General features: G+C 41.5%; 1 protein-coding gene, 1 long non-coding RNA gene and 1 other non-coding gene across 5 annotated transcripts in view; 2 read left to right on the top strand and 1 right to left on the bottom strand.

Moving 5' to 3' along the window:
• The window catches only part of LTA4H (leukotriene A4 hydrolase), a 34,916-nt gene extending 23,480 nt beyond the window's left edge, over window positions 1-11,436 (bottom strand). Inside the window, exons 1-4 of one of the 2 annotated variants that reach the window (XM_055336249.1) lie at window positions 11,174-11,436; window positions 4,967-5,097; window positions 3,423-3,543; window positions 1,006-1,074 (exon numbers count right to left, since the gene is read on the bottom strand). In XM_055336249.1, the coding sequence (XP_055192224.1) occupies window positions 1,006-1,074; window positions 3,423-3,543; window positions 4,967-5,097; window positions 11,174-11,332 (480 nt within the window). In that variant the 5' untranslated portion in view covers window positions 11,333-11,436. The remainder of the gene's footprint in view (window positions 1-1,005; window positions 1,075-3,422; window positions 3,544-4,966; window positions 5,098-11,173) is intronic. The other variant, XM_055336248.1, reaches the window with a different exon arrangement.
• Window positions 11,437-11,694: 258 nt separating this feature from the next.
• Window positions 11,695-15,810, top strand: part of LOC129516954 (uncharacterized) — a 57,329-nt gene continuing 53,213 nt past the window's right edge. For both annotated transcript variants that reach the window (XR_008665904.1, XR_008665905.1), the window contains exon 1: window positions 11,695-11,872. This is a non-coding gene — a long non-coding RNA (uncharacterized LOC129516954). The remainder of the gene's footprint in view (window positions 11,873-15,810) is intronic.
• On the top strand, window positions 11,856-11,927 carry TRNAD-GUC (transfer RNA aspartic acid (anticodon GUC)). The gene has a single exon. It is a non-coding gene; the product is annotated as a tRNA-Asp (tRNA).

Here is a 15,810-nt window from a genome sequence, read left to right as displayed (position 1 = left end):
TTCTGAGGCAGACTCAGAAGCTCCAGAACCAGTGCTACGACAACCATAAATCTAGAGCTAAAAAGCACTTGGGAAATAATTTAGTTCTGCTTCTACCCTTTATTTAGTCAGTGATGTGTTATACAGATGAGACAACTCCAGGTTTTGAGGTCCTAAGACTTGCCTCAGGTCATGCACTTAGTAACTGGTAGAGGAGAGTACAAAACCTGGGATTCTTTGTCTTCCATTATATAGTTTTCTACAGCACTATACACACTAGGTGTGGTTTGGTTGTGGGATGATCTAGAATCAATAAGCCACCGTAAAGACAGGTGGTTCTCAATTCTAGTTGCATGGTCTAAGTAGGTCTGGCTTGGGACCTAGAATGCATGTATGTATTTAGTATTATTTAGTGCTTATTTATTTATTTAGTACTTATTTATTATTATTATGGTGCTTTTTTTGTAAAAGGATTAGCAGTACCTACAACAAGAATCAGGTGGAAATGTATTCAGATAAGTCTACAATCTATGCCTGTGAGGGTACCTAGACAGAGGTTTACATGGCTGTAAGGCACATTTCCATAACTTTTAATCCTGCAAATGTTAATTTTTAAAAAATTAAAAGATGCTGTCCTGAAATTCTTGTTTTGAGGTCTAGAATTCTGAACTCCTTTTAAAATCAGAATAGTACCTACTTCCTTTCATTACACTTATGTTCGAAACTGCCTTTAAAAGAGAGATATTAGGGTGTGCCTGGCTGGCTCTGTCCATGGAACATGTGACTCTTGATGTCAGGGCCGTAAGTTCAAGCCCCATGTTGGGTGAAGAGATTACTTAAAAATAAAAATCTTTAAAAGAGAGATGCAAAAAGAGGTCCACAGCTTCTTTGTTACATAGATCTTGTAGAATTTAATTAAGTGAAATATTGCTAACTATAAAAATCCAATTATTATCTCTCCTTATCATTTATACCACATTTACTTACATGAGTCATTTAATGCAGTTAATAATTTGTGATACTTGCCTCTGCACTGTAGGTTAATTTCACAGAAGGAGTGTCTTGGCAAGGAAGAATTGCTCTGCAGTGGATGGCCTGGGACGGAGGAAGGGAAAAAGAAAAAGGCTATTTCCCTTTCTTATAAATCAAGTCATTATGAAATTAATTAAAATTGCAGCACTGTCCTTAGACACATTCTTTTTAGAAATAGGTCTCACATTTTTTCAGATCATTTGAAGGAGCAAAAAAGGTCTGATTTCCCATTTTAATGTATGGTTGGTCAGTCCTCACATTTCAGCTGAAGCATGAAGCAATGTTAAGCATTGTTTCCTACTCTCTGCCCTAAGTAACAGCAATGTCCAGTTAGATGCTGTTAGGGACCCTGAGAAAAAAGGGCTCTTTGGTGAAGTAAAATTGAGAACCATGCATATTACATCCCGATCTTAAAGAGTCATTTGGAACATTAGCCTCCTGGAGACTCTGAAAATACCTACAACAAAGAAACTTATACTTGTTTTAACAGGAAGTCCCCTTTCTCTGGTTAGTTATTAACATCTAATGGGACGCCCATGTTCTGCGGAAAACTGCTTGGGGAGTGTCACTAGAATCTTGACATTCCAATCTTGCAGCAAACTTTGAGAGCAAAAACTGAGAAGAAAAGGAAGAAGAAAGAACAGTCTTTCTCAGTACCATCTGGACAGATTCATTGACATATGCAGCATTTCTCTGCTTCTGCATCCATCTGTCATGAATGCTGGTTCCATTGAGAAGGAAGACCAGGGTATCTTCAATTTTATACCCTGGCCTCCTTACAAATAAATCTGGACCAATTGCTGGTGAGCAAAGGATCCCCAGACTCCTTGCCAATTGCTAGTAAGCAAAGGAGCCCCAGACTCCTTGAGACGGTCCCCTGAGCTTAAAGGAATACTGACACTAACATCTCTCTGAAGTTGTTATAAATTCTAGACATACTTGCTGCCTCAACAAGATTCCTTACAACCCTCAAACTCTAGCCCTTTTCATTTCAAATATAGTCCATTCTCCAAAGATATGGGATCCCAAATGATCTCTAGATGGATTACGTAGGACTAGAAGAACCACTTGACTCTCCCTCCCAAAACAGGGATCTAAGACCATGCCTTTACACTTCCTTTGCAGTCCCTAGTTGGGGGACTCAGTGAGGCCACAGGGGTTCTCAGATGTGTTTCACTGGATAGACCCACACCCGGGCAAGTGTGCAGAGAACTGTAGCAAACTCATCAAACAAACTCACGTCCACATGTTTCCCATCAACTGCAGTCATTTCTTAATTTAACTGAAATCTCTTTCCTCTATTTCAAACACTGTTGCCAATAAGAAATGGAATAACATATTCAAAATTCACATTCTGGTGACTCTCAAATCTTGCATTTCTCGCCAACTTGAGATTATGGGACATTCTGTTAGAAGTACTAACTGAAAATCAAATATTATAAGAAATGCACCACTTGTGCACTCTTGCCTAGAAAACCACATCTGTTTCAGATAACTGAACTAAGGATTCTAAGGATTTCTTAGATTAAAAAATTATTTCAATTGGCAATAGAAAGTAAACTTGTCTATTTCGTGTTCCAATACTGCTTCCTTTTTTAGACTTGTATTCAAATTTGAGCCTATGTGATATTACTATCACATAGCAATATTGAGGATTAAATATGCCAAGTACCCAGCACAATGCTGGAAAATACAGTAAGCATTTAATGAAATGAGTGCCTTTCATTATAAATTATTAGATTACTAACAAAATTAGGCTTTTTTCCTTTTAGAAGATAGTTTCATATGTATTACCCTTGTGACAAATTGTCTTTGATTATGAGATTCTTTATTTTTAATCTTTAAACAGAAAACAAATAGTTTAAATCATAGGATTTTAAAGGTACATTTAATATGTTTATATACCATATACATTTGTAAAAGTATAAGAAAAATCTGGAATGGCTGCACACCTAAATCAATGGTGGTTACTTCTGGGCAATGGTGTCTGGAGAAGATTGAAAAATCTGATCTTTCACTTTCCACTTCTTTATTGTTAACATTTTTCACAATCAGTACATATTACTTTTGTCTTATTAATTTTTTTCCCTTTCTCTTTTATAACCATTTCTTGAGTGCCCATTCAAGAATGCTAAGTTCTATCCTAGGTGCTTAGGATATAAATATAAAAATGACCCTATAGTCCACTTTCAATGGACATGATTTCAAATTGAGTTTCTTTTTTAAAGTAATATAAGAATATGTTAATACTGAGATATCAGTGAAAATGTGTGTCATTTTTTTATGACAAATTAAAATACTATCTTAGGTAAGACCTGAGTATCCGAAAGACCACTGTCCACTTGGCTTCAGTAAACAAAACGTGCAGGGAATTTTTTGTATAATTAATCATTCTGGATCTTTCTTTTTACCTGGCACTGACTAAAGAGATATGGGTGTTCTTTCCCAGAAGTTTGTTCAGGAGTGAGCCACTGAAGAGCCGAAGATTTTGGAGAGGTCTCAAAAGAAATTTCTATAACAACTTCTTGATTTCTGTATGCAACAAACAAATATATTAGCAGAGTATAATTCAACCTAACTAAAGTTTGAATTCATAATACACAGACTAAATAATAAAAATGTTATTTTATTAGGTCTTGTTACTGATTGAGAGTGAGTTCTAGGAATGCTACATCCTAAGTTTCTTACCTGATTGCCTGCCTCTGGATCCTTTCCACTCTACCACACTAAGTGCTTCTGAAGACGTCATAGAAATAATATTCGTTGAATACACCACTGCATGTCTGACCCTTTACACCTGTCATATCATGCAATCTTTTATCATAGTGGGAAAATGGAAGAAATAATTTTGGAACTTTGACTACCACACAGCGGTAGGTGGACTACCACACAGTGTTGGGTGCCAGAGCATGACACAGAGCAGTGCTTGACTTATGGGACAAGTCAAGAAATTGATAATACACATTTAGAAACTTTTAGAGTGACTCTAGTGGCTGTTGACTCAAAAACGTGTGCTCGCTTTTGGTCTCTTCTTCCTAGTAACTCACTTTTTATAAAAGAATCAGTATGTGACAAATTGGAAATAACAAAAACTGGTCCTTCGCCCCAGATAGTTTGAGCAGCACTGGTAATGAGGTAATAGCAGAACTTTGGAGACCAACAGAGTGCCTATGTTTGAATCCTGACTCTACCACCTACACTATGGTTCTTGATCTGTACAGTGAGGTCAATGAGATCTCCCTCACAAGTCATATGTGGGTATTTCCCTTCTTTTCCCTAAACAGGAAGAGAAGGCATGAGAACATTGGCCACTGAAAGGTGGGGTAGATCACCCTTGTTTTAGGCCAATGGTTTTCCATCCTTTTTCCCCTTCCCAATTTATCAAGGAGTGGGATATGCTCTCAATATGACAGTTGTGGCTGCCTCTTTCTTGAATAAGTTACTTTATTTCTCTGAAGCTCCCGTTCCTCATCTGTAAAATGGAAATCATACCACAAAGGGTTACCGTAAGGATTAGATAATGGAATGTATTTAAGGCATTATCTCAAGACTGGTACATAGAAACTGTTCTATGTTTGTCATTGCCATTATTCCATTAATAAAAGTAGCCGGCTTCTGGGGAAACGGTGAAAAATGTGCATCTTATAAAAGCTTCCCAGGTGATCACAAAATACTTCCTTAAGATGGCATGCTTCTGTCATCACTCTAGATCACTCCCATGATCAGTAAAGAAATAGCACTTATCAAAAGTCCTCTTCTTGAGTATTTCATACAATGAATTTCTTTAGAATCTTAAGATACAATTTTCACTGTAAGCTTTAACTTGAACAGCAGATCAGTAAGAGTACCAATTACTACATACACACAAACTAGAAATTAGAAAGGAAGATTGTCTAAATTAAAAATCTTTTTCTCCATTATTTCGTCATATAAAAGAGAAGGGTAACATTCATACTTGCTCAGAGCAATAGGAAGAGAGATTTCCATTGGTGATCCTTTGTAACTTTGTCTTTCTCCAAGAGTGTATTTGACTTCTTGTCCATTGGTGACCACTTTTTCTATTGTGAGGTCCTTCGTATCCAAAGTCTAAAATTAAGTTAGTATTTTTAAATGGTAAGAAAATTGTTCAATATACACCAGAGAAAACTAATATTAGATATAGGTAAACTATAATGTTTACAAAATAGAACTAGTTGCTGATAGAGAGTAAAATAGAGTGAAATTAGAAGAATTAAAGGAGTCAAAAGTCAGTGTAGGTCCTCTCTCTTGGGACTCTAATTTTACTGAAAGATTTTTGGTTCTAAAGTTGGCATATCTATTGCCAGATAATTCTGGGATAGTCACACAAACTTAGGGTTTCAAGTGTAAGTCAAATCTAGGTTAAAATGTCTTTGATCCTGTCTCCTAAAACTTAACTTCTCTGCTATGAAAAAAAATTCATCTATGACGGAAGTTTTTTTCATCACAACTCCTTGATATATCTTACCACATATTTCTTCCTGGAATTCATATGCTCCAACTCCTAGGTACTTTCATACATCCAAAAATTAAAACTGACCATGGCACTCATTAGGCAAATAAGTGGGTTATACATTGCCATTACGTATATTGAGAAGGCCCAACCTCTGGGCAGGGAGTGGCAAGCATCTCAGTGTTTTCCATCCCCCTAATCCTCTGAGCCCCAGAGACAATACCTTTCACTCTTAACTAATCTTTTGTTCTAGAATCTTCAACCTTCCTATGCCACAAGACCATTTCCAAACAATGTAAACAAGCCTCCCATGTTATGTTTAAAACTTCTCTTGATCCTTCTGCCCTGATAACTATTCATTTGTCTCCTCTCTTTCTTAAACTCCATGGGCAACATATGGCTGCTATTTCTACTTCTTTGTCAATCTCTCCTCCTTCCTTCTCTTCAGTCTGGCTTCTAGCTCTTCTGCTACTGAAAGGGCAGGGCATGGCTCCTGCTCGAGAGGTCTTTTCTGCTCAGTACTCTGGACCTCTGTCCACTCATAGCCCTTATAGGCCATATGATTTGTTTGAAGTCCTTTCCTTGGCTTCTTTGACTTTACACATAAATGGTTTTGTCTAATGCCATTTCCTCCCCCTACTTTCTAGCTCCTAAAAATGGATATGTCCCAATGTTCTAGCCTCAATCCCTTGATTTTTTTTAAATTAATTAATTATTTATTTTAGAGAGACTGGGAGAGAGGATGAGGTGGAGAGGACCCTGGGATCACAACCTGAGCTGCTTAACTGACTTAGCCCCCCAGGTGCCCTCGATCCCTTGATTTTCTTACCATATTGAACACTTCCTAGTTCTCACTTATCCCACCTCATCAACCAATTCTTCATCCTTTCCCCAGGACTGCCGCTTAGAGAGATCTAAGTTGCCTGCTTGACATTTCCATGGGAAATATTGCTTCATATTCAGTGGGCTTCTAAAAATTCTAAAAATGAAGCCACCCTATGTCTCCAAATCAGTTCTCTCCCTTGATTTCTCTCTTCTGTTAACAGAATCCTCGAGGTACCTAAAGTTTGAGACATTCAAATAACCTGCAACTGGGACGTGTGGGTGGCTCAGCACATGAGCATCTGCCTTTGGCTCAGGGTGTGATCCCAGAGTCCTGAGATCAAGTCCCGCATTGGGCTCCCTGCAGGGAACCTGCTTCTCCCTCTGTCTATGTTTCTGCCTCTGTGTCTTTCATGAATGAATGAATAAATAAAATCTTTTTAAAAAGAAATATCTGCAATTGATCCCACTTGCCAAGCCCCCATAGCCAGTTAACACATTTTTCTTTCACACTGTCTTCATACTTTCTTTTCTTTTACCACCACTCTAGGTCAGACCCTGCCTCAGTACTGCCTACAATCTGATCTCCCAACCTCTGGCATCTTTCTATTGAAATCTGGCCGGCCATAGCATGGGAGAGTTAGAAGGCCAGTCATAACCGTAATCATTAAGTTGATTCCTACTTCTCTAGAGTAAACAATATTTGGTTGGAAAGAAATTTCCATTCTGGTGTGTGTGTGTGTTTTATTTTTTTATTTTTAATTTTTTTTATTTATTTATGATAGTCAGAGAGAGAGAGAGAAGCAGGCTCCATGCACCGGGAGCCCGACGTGGGATTCGATCCCGGGTCTCCAGGATCGCACCCTGGGCCAAAGGCAGGCGCCAAACCGCTGCGCCACCCAGGGATCCCTGTGTGTGTGTTTTAAAGCAGGTAAGTTTGTTAGGGGTGCCGCCTGTTTCCCTCCAAATAGGTAATTATTCCTTTTGGGTTACTTTCTTTCCAGCGTACCTCAACCATTGCTACTCTAAATTAGTAGAACTGACTTATCTTCTTGCACTTGCATATTCAGATTATGTGGCTTTATTAGGCTTATATCTTACTACAAATAATAGGGTTACTCCTTTGTTCCTTCATATTCCTATTTATGGCTCTCTGACTTATTTTAAAACTTAATTTGAATATCCATGTATGTAACTACTCATATTTATACTACTTTTATAGCCATAAGAATGAATCAACTGGCTCATTTCCCAGAGGAGCACATCCTATTATCTAATTGCCTCAACTTTTCAAACCTATTCAGAATCAGAAGCGCCAGATTATTGTTGTGACTATTTTTTGAAATCTTTTTCATATCCTCTGTACTTATTACAGTAGTCAGTCCAGATCTCTCCTATAGCCATTTACTGTACCACATTAGAATTATAAGTGTTCTCTACTAGAATGAGGGTTCTTAAGAAGACAGAGAATGTTACCTAGGCTTGCATTCCCAGAGTTTAGCACAGTGCCTAAAAAAATCGTAGGTATCACTTAATGCATGAAGCGAGTTCTGAACCAAGAGAAAAGGTGTGGGCCAGTGGCGCAATGGATAACGCATCTGACTACTGAACCAAGAGAAAGGAGAAAATGCAGTGGTTAAGTTGTATATTCTAAGTCTTAACATCGGCTATCATTCTCAAGTTACTTAAGAAATTCCCCTTCAAATTTCACTAATAAATGCTATTAAACAATTGATCAAAAATAGTAATGGAAAAAAGGAAACTGCATCATTGAAAAGTTGGAACTAGTACTTTTCAACCAAATATTGTGGAACACCAACTATGCATAAGGCCAAGATACCATACATAGTTGTAGCAAACAGACCTACAAATAGTATGAAGTTATTAGGGATATAATTTACTATATCTTGTGGTATCCTCTTTGAATAACACCCCCAAAAGCAGTTCTATTTCAAAGCACCTGGCTGATTGCCATGGGATATATAACTAATTCCCTTTTTGCACAGGCTGGTGGCAAGCTCGATGTAAACCTCACAACCCACTTCTTCCTTCCTAGGGCCTGATGTCATGGGTTTGGTTTTCACTATCCTCCTTCCCTCTTCCTCCAAATTCTTAAATTATTTTTAAGCTTCTTATACAGCATATGTTGTTTTAAGCAGACTCAAATTCTTTCTGTGACAAAGTAATAGCTTAAATTAAAAAGCTTTCTGCCTCAGTATTATATCTCTATCTGCATTTTCTACCTGTTACTTGCAGGGTGCTGCAATGAAAAAAAAAATTGGGTTATTGTTAAAACCCAAACCAAAACACCTTGATTTGATTCCTGGCTCAGCCATTTACTTAGTGAAGACTGGAGAGTGTGGTAGTCAGAAAGATCTGTGTTCACTCCCTGACTCTGCCACTCACTAGTATATGATCTTGGCCAAGACATTAGAACCTCTTTGAGCCACCAGCTGATAGAACACCTAAAAAAGGTTGAAAATTTCAACAAAAGGAACAAATGCTTGGACACTGTCACAAATGAATGCCAAGCTTGAGGCCAAATAACCCAAAACTTCAAAAAGATTTTTAGAAAAGCGGGGCTTTACTCCTAGTAAAACCTACTGGTACAGCTCTTTCAACATTCCCGAGCACCAGGACTCCAGGAAGAGAGCGAGCAAGGACACTCAGTGTCCTCACCAGCATGGGCTTGGGGTCCTCTCTATTGGTGGTGGGGAGGTAGGATGTCCACTCACCCTCAAGATACAGTTGGCACTATTATTAGCAGAGCCTGCCTAAGGCTCAGGCACTGCACTCTTAATTGAATTCATCCACTACTTCATCAAACTTTTGAGGGTCTTCTGCGTGGCAGGTGCTATACTAGGAGCCTGATACAAAGAGCCATGGAACATAGCCCTACCTTCAAGAGACTGTAATCTGGTGGAGGAAAGAAGTTGGGTTTCAAGAAATAAAGCCAAACTCTTGGCTTCAAGTTGCCACCATGAATAAGCAAACAATTATACACAGATGTCACTGTACCACAACTAGCCTTCCTTGTATAAAATCTAACATTATTATCAGTTTAGGCCTAAATTTGCTAAGTAGACATGCTAACCAGACATCAGGATTTAAAAATCTTCTCTCAAGATTTGGGTGATGCAAAAACAATGTGCAAGTTTTGAGACTGGGACACTGAAGGTACAGGCTTTTCAGAATTTAAGCATCCTGTCTCTTGCTACTTCAAAGATCAGAGTTCAACCTTTATTTTTACAAAACAAGTGAGGGTGCAAGGTCATACTAAGTAGTGATAAACTATCAAAATTTACTTTCTTTTAATAAAAAGGGAGATTGCATTGAAATGGGACTTCAGCCAATCCTGTGCAGGCAAAGCTGCCTGCAGTAAGATAGCACAGTACTTCAAGCAGACCAAAGTACAATCTACAGGGAAATAGTTAACCTTCTTGCTTGTAATACCTTATTTTCTTCCTGTAGTACTTTTGGTGCCTAAATATCAATACATAGGGGAGTCCGCCTACTTTTCAAATCAGAATCAGAGATGTTAAAGGACAAAGGGTAGGTTACCTGCTATATTAGTTCATATTGATGAACTCAAAATACAGGCCTATGACACAAGTAGGAAAAGAGTCATGAGAACCACCAATTCTTATCTAAACTTCTTATTATGTCCAATTAACTGACCCCACTGATTTCCCACCATCAAGCCTACAACATTCAGTGATCAAGTTCCTTAATGTCGTGCTGAAGCAGATACCACAACACTCTGCAAAATACACCGTGGCTGGTCTTTCCCTGTCCCTCTTATTTCTAAAATGCTCACCTGTGAAATTCTTCAGGGGAAAGATACAATCCAAATACTATCACTTTGAGTAAGAACACTGAAAACAGGTTATGTTGTATAGATAAAATAATTTAATAACATTCCACAAATCTAAACAAGTTTTTCATCACTGAAGTGGCTAGCGATGTGGTAGAGGTATATTACTTCCTAAGAAGCGCAATAATTACTCCCTCCTTGAAACCAACTGTAATACACTGTATTGAGATACGCTCAGAAAGCGTGAATGGCCCATCCATCACTAAATTATTTGAGGAGACGGGTGGTAAGAACCAAAGGTAGCAGGACTAGGACCCTGGAGAAGAGCTGCATGTTGCTAGCAGAGCCTGGAAGTATCAAATCGGGGTGGAGGTGGGGGGGGTCTGGAGCCGTAAATTCTAAGGGGTTCGAGAATGGCGGTAGGGAGGCTGGGGGCAGCCTACCACGACGGGTCGATGGGTCCTATCCTGCAGAAGTGCAGGTGGAGGAAAGGGTCCGGTGAGCATCGGCAGGGCACAGGGTCCGAGACTCAGAGGAGACTGTGGCCTGGGAAGCTGCGCGGGGACTGGGGGAATAAATTCGGAGCCCGAGGAGGGAGTTCTGGGCTGCAGGCCGAGGAAATGGGGAGGCCACGGGGGGCTTCGCGCTGGGAACTCGGATAGCGGGGGAGGGAGGATTGGTGCTACAATGAAGCCCGCGCTCTGGGTGCGAGCAGGACGTGGATGCGGCGCTAGGATGTGCCGAGGGCCTGGGAGGGGTGTCGGGGAGAGGGGTGCAGGCGGAGCCACTGAGGCACAGGTAGCGGGCGACTGAGGGATGCGGACACGAGCGCGATGCGGAGGGGCGCTATAGGCTGAGTGCGGGCGAGGAAGGGGCGGCTGAGAAGCGAGGGAGAGCTGAAGGGAGGTGCGAACAGGAGTTGTGGGCTGCGCAGGAGCACCGAGGGAGGCGCCGGGCAGACCTGAGCGTGGGCCTGGGAAGGGGCGGCGGCGGGATGAGGGGCAAGAAGCGGGCGGCCGGGGCGAGGCGGGCACTGGGCGCGCGTCCCACCGTACCAGGCTGCGCAGATTGTCCTCCTGAGACTGCACCGTGAGCGCGGCGGTGCCGGTCAGCACCCGGCGGGGAAAGTCGACGCTGCAGCGCAGGTGCAGGTGCTTGGTCCGGCAGACCGAAGCCGGAGAGGCCAAAGAGCACGAATCCACTACCTCGGGCATGGCTCTCGGGAGTCCCTCCGCACGCCGATCCGCACCCCAAGAGCCGGCTGCCAGCCCACTACACCGAGAGCTAGAGGCAGGGGAGAGAGGGAGGCAATAAAGAGCAAGCGGAACTCGTGGCGCCCGCCGGGAAGGGAAGTTTCTTAAGGTGAGGGAAGAGTGGGGCGTAGCGTGGCTGGAACTACAATTCCCGTGGTGCAGCGCGACAAGGCGTGCGCTTTGCTCCCTGGGAGTGTGTGTGCGGAGGGGTGCTGCGAGGACTGGTAGCATTCCTGAGAGGGGAGGAGGAGGAAGAGAGGGGAGCGGGGGCAGCCGGAGGAGGGGTGGGCAGACGGAAATGATCAGCGGAGCAACGGGGAGATCATTTGAACGCTATTTTCGTTTTGTTCAACTTCATGGACGTCGCAATGGCAACGGCAGAATGTCAGACCCACTCTGCTGGTGGGAGGCGGTAGCGAAGGCGGAAGGCCGCGAAGACTGCAAAGCAATAAGAGGCTTGTCAGAAGGGCTGCTTACGTGCAGTTCCTCGTTAGTATAGTGGTGAGTATCCCCGCCTGTCACGCGGGAGACCGGGGTTCGATTCCCCGACGGGGAGGCACGATGATTTATTTTCTTTTTCTTGTCAGAATACGACTACTATGATGAAAATGTTCCTCCAAACATTTCAAAAGTGAATACGAAAGAAATAATGTCAAATTCACTGTAAGCTTTACATCTTTAGAGTTGTGTCCAGCACACGTGACCTAAATTGTGCCAATTCAACAAGTTTTTCCTTTACCGTTTATTATGTACATTTCCAGGCCCTGGAGAGCAAAGACAGAATAAGCCAATACTCTCATTTTAGAAACTTGGAAGGTCATTTCAATATACTGTATTGAATTCTGTGGTTTGAGTATGTGTTGGCTGCAAGATTGGAATGCAGAGCTGGGACATCGAGCTCAGCTTTGGAACCCTTCCGGAGGGTGAGGAAGGGTTGAAAGATGATTTCTTTTGGGCTGGGATCTCAGTGTTAAAACTAGAGAAGTTAGAAGAGGACGGGTCTCAGAGGACCTTAAACAACTGGGTCTTTAATCTTGAATTCATAAATGAGGGACCCATTGAAGAATTTTAAACGTGAGGGACATGGTCAGATTCAGGTCATGGAGAGAACACTGGTAGTTATTCAGAGAATGGATATGAGCTATCACAACCAGAGGCAGGTAAGTTAGGAAACTCTTAACAATACTCCAGGAAGAAGATGTGGGGGGCCTAACATAAGGAGTAAGTAAAGATAGAGAGAAAGGAAGGAATGGAAGGAAATGGATTCACAGATTAAAAAGAGGCCTAAGGTGATTCTCAGATTTTTGGGTTTGGTGTGTGAGCAATTAACCAGAGATAGACACATATGAAGAGGACAGATTTAGGTGAGGATGATCTAAGTTTAATTTTGAACATTGGTAGTTTGAGAGCTTATGGGATTCAAAGTGGAGATATCTGTGAATCAGTTGGATGTGTAAGTCCATGTCTCTGGGGAAGTTTATGGTAGATATGAGAAGGTCAAGTAATGTATAACAGTGAAAAAGCTCTGCCCAAGTAGAGTGTGTAGAGAGAAGAGCAATGAAAGCAGGTTCAAAGCTGGGAGAACACGAGGTTTTAACAAAAAAAGTCTAAAGGATGGAGACAGTCTTTTCACAACATAGGCATGTATCAAATCACCACAACGCACACTTTAAAGATCTTATAATTTTGTCAACTGTAACTCAATAAAGCTGAAATTTTTAAATAGGGGGGAGTAGGGTAAGAAGAACTCATGAAATCAACTAGGAAAAGCCAGGCAGCAAAGTCAAATGCAGCCTAGAGGACCATTAAAAAAAGGAGTGAAAGCCTCCTTTGGATTCAGCAATGGCGTGGATGTAGGGAGGATGGTGGTTTCCTTGAGTTTTGCAGTTTAGTGGAAGGTGGATGCCAGAGAACAGTAGGTTGAGCAATAAAAGAGAAGAGGGAAATAGAACATAGGCTGCTCTGTCAAGATGTTTGGCCAATTGGAAAAAGGAAGACAAAAGAGGAATAGAGAGACATATGGCATTGAGAAAGTCTTCTTTATTTTTTTTTTTAGGGAAAGGGAACCTTTATCATGTTTAGATATAGAGGTGAAAGGGCTTCTAGAGAAGAAAAAACTGAAGATTTAAGAAGTGTGGGGAGGTAGCTGATGACTTGAGTATAGACTTGCTGCATAGCTCCGTTCTGTATCAAAATGATCTAACAATTAAATTTGGCTCCAGTAACAGAAAACAATGCTATATATGGGGGTGTCCTGGTATGGCCCCAGGAAGCCAAAGGAAAACAAAATAAAATGAAAACATGTGAAACCATGTAATCCAATATCTTCTACATGCCAAAGTCTGAATTTCATGGTGCCTAAGAATCCATGACATGGTTGACATTTGCATACATTTTTAAGGCTTAAAAATATTCTAGGTGTTACCAAATCTAGGGTGACAGACATGATGCAATAGAATTGATTTAGTCCTAGAATGCACAATCGAATGAACCTCCTTATGGATAAAGGAGGATAATTTGTTTATCTTAATAAAACAATGTCAATATCATCATCTTCCATGATCGGTTACTAGGAGCCCAGAGAGTTTCTGCCAATGTGTTCAAGGAGATAGTCACAGACAACTACAAATGAATGCCTCAAACTGGTTAATAGGATAATCAAAAGACAGTTATACAGTAGCTGTTATTTTTCTAAGATCCCACTGACACCCACAAATATGGAGTTTACCAAATTAGCAATTTGCAAACGGCAGAAGTGTTCTTGATATCCAGTGGTAGATTGGGAAAGTCTAAAAAATGAAGCTTTCCATTGCTTCTATAAAATAAGAATAGTATCAGAGCTTATATACAAAAAGGAGACTTTATTGAGGATGAAAAGAAGACTTATGTAAAGTTTTATAAAAGAAATAGCACATGTGTTTACAGAGCCATTTGAACAGGAGGTATTCCAGCTCTACTGCTCACCTGGCAAAGTTACTAAGTACCTGCCCTTCAAGCCTCAATCCTTTTGGTTGGGGGGCTGGATTGAGATACCTGTGCCTCATGGGGTTGTTGAAAGAATTCGAGATGAGGTAATGTCTGTGAAGTGCTTAGCATAGAGATCATCTGTTATGCATTTGCCAGTATTATTTCTACTGGTTTTTAATTTGTCTATTTTGATTTTTTTAAAGATTTTATTTATTTATTTATTTATTTATGAGAGACAGAGAGAGAGGCAGAGACACAGGCAAAGGGAGAAGCAGGTGCCCTGTGGGGAGCCCGATACAGGACTGGATCCCAGGGTCCCAGGATCATACCCTGAGCCAAAGTCAGATGCTCAACCACGGAACCACCCAGGCGTCCCTGTTTTGATCATTTTAATATGTATTTTTCCTTGTTTTGTAAGTGAGAGTTTTTAGGAAGATCTGGGAAATGAGAAGCAACCAAGACATGGGAAATGAGCAGATTGTGGCAAAATTGACCTCTAAAGAGAGTTTGCAATATTAATAATGGTCACCTGTTTTTGAGATGTATTTAGGAAATTCAGGAAATTGCCATAGGTGCATTACCACAGGACCCTGTTTCCATCCTGCCCAGCTCTGCAGGGTCACCTTCACACTCCAATGTGAAATCATGCCCCTGAAAGCAGCTTGCGCAAGATCTTAGCTCTCTCCTGTGATTCCTTAAGCCTAAACCCCCACCCAGCCCCCATCTTTCCTGGAGAGAGTTCTCCTTTCCCTTCCCAGGACTCTGCCTCCCCACCCTCCAGTCTGGGGGGGACTCTAGTAGAACCTCCTGCCCTAACAGAACAGAGGTGTATGCGATGCCCTTCATGTTCTTCTTCCAATGGGTAAGAAAGTGGAAGAATCTATTTTAGCTCCCTTTTTTTTCTTCATGTTTAGCTCACAAAATGGTCAAGGCAACCCTGACCTGTTTCTCCATTTTTCTGTAAATCAGTTCTTATCTGTGCAAGAATTTTATTCTTAATATGCACATTTCTAGTCTATTCGTGCCATGAAAAGGTTTGGGCAGCCGGGAGGCCAGGGATGAAAGAGAGGAACACAAGACCAAGTTCTTCCAATTTAGGAAAATAGTGTGAGCGACCCTCCTCTCCTGCCCGAGCTCCTTCTCTGCCCCTCCCCACCTCCTCCCCAAACCCTTAGCCCAACTGAGAACCTGCCACACAGATGTGCTGTTTATCTGCTTGTGCCCACAGAAGGGACTGGCCTGAACAGGACGGACTATCAGGCCATGCTAGATGGGACTTCTGGTCACATGACTGTCCCTCTGTCGCATACCAAGTGTGGTTCCAGGACCAGCAGCGTTAGTGTCTCCTAAAAGCCTCACCAGAAATGCAGATCTCCGGCTCTGTCCCTGGCCTGCTGGATCAGAATCCACACCTTAGGGCTCCTGGGTGGCTCAGTAGGTTAAGCATCTACCTTTGGCTCAGGTCATGATCC

Source organism: Nyctereutes procyonoides, unplaced genomic scaffold (assembly GCF_905146905.1).
Source record: "Nyctereutes procyonoides isolate TBG_1078 unplaced genomic scaffold, NYPRO_anot_genome, whole genome shotgun sequence".
NCBI lineage: Eukaryota > Metazoa > Chordata > Mammalia > Carnivora > Canidae > Nyctereutes > Nyctereutes procyonoides.
The sequence above is the reverse complement of the archived record's forward strand: the minus strand, read 5'-3'. Positions and strand labels throughout refer to the sequence as shown.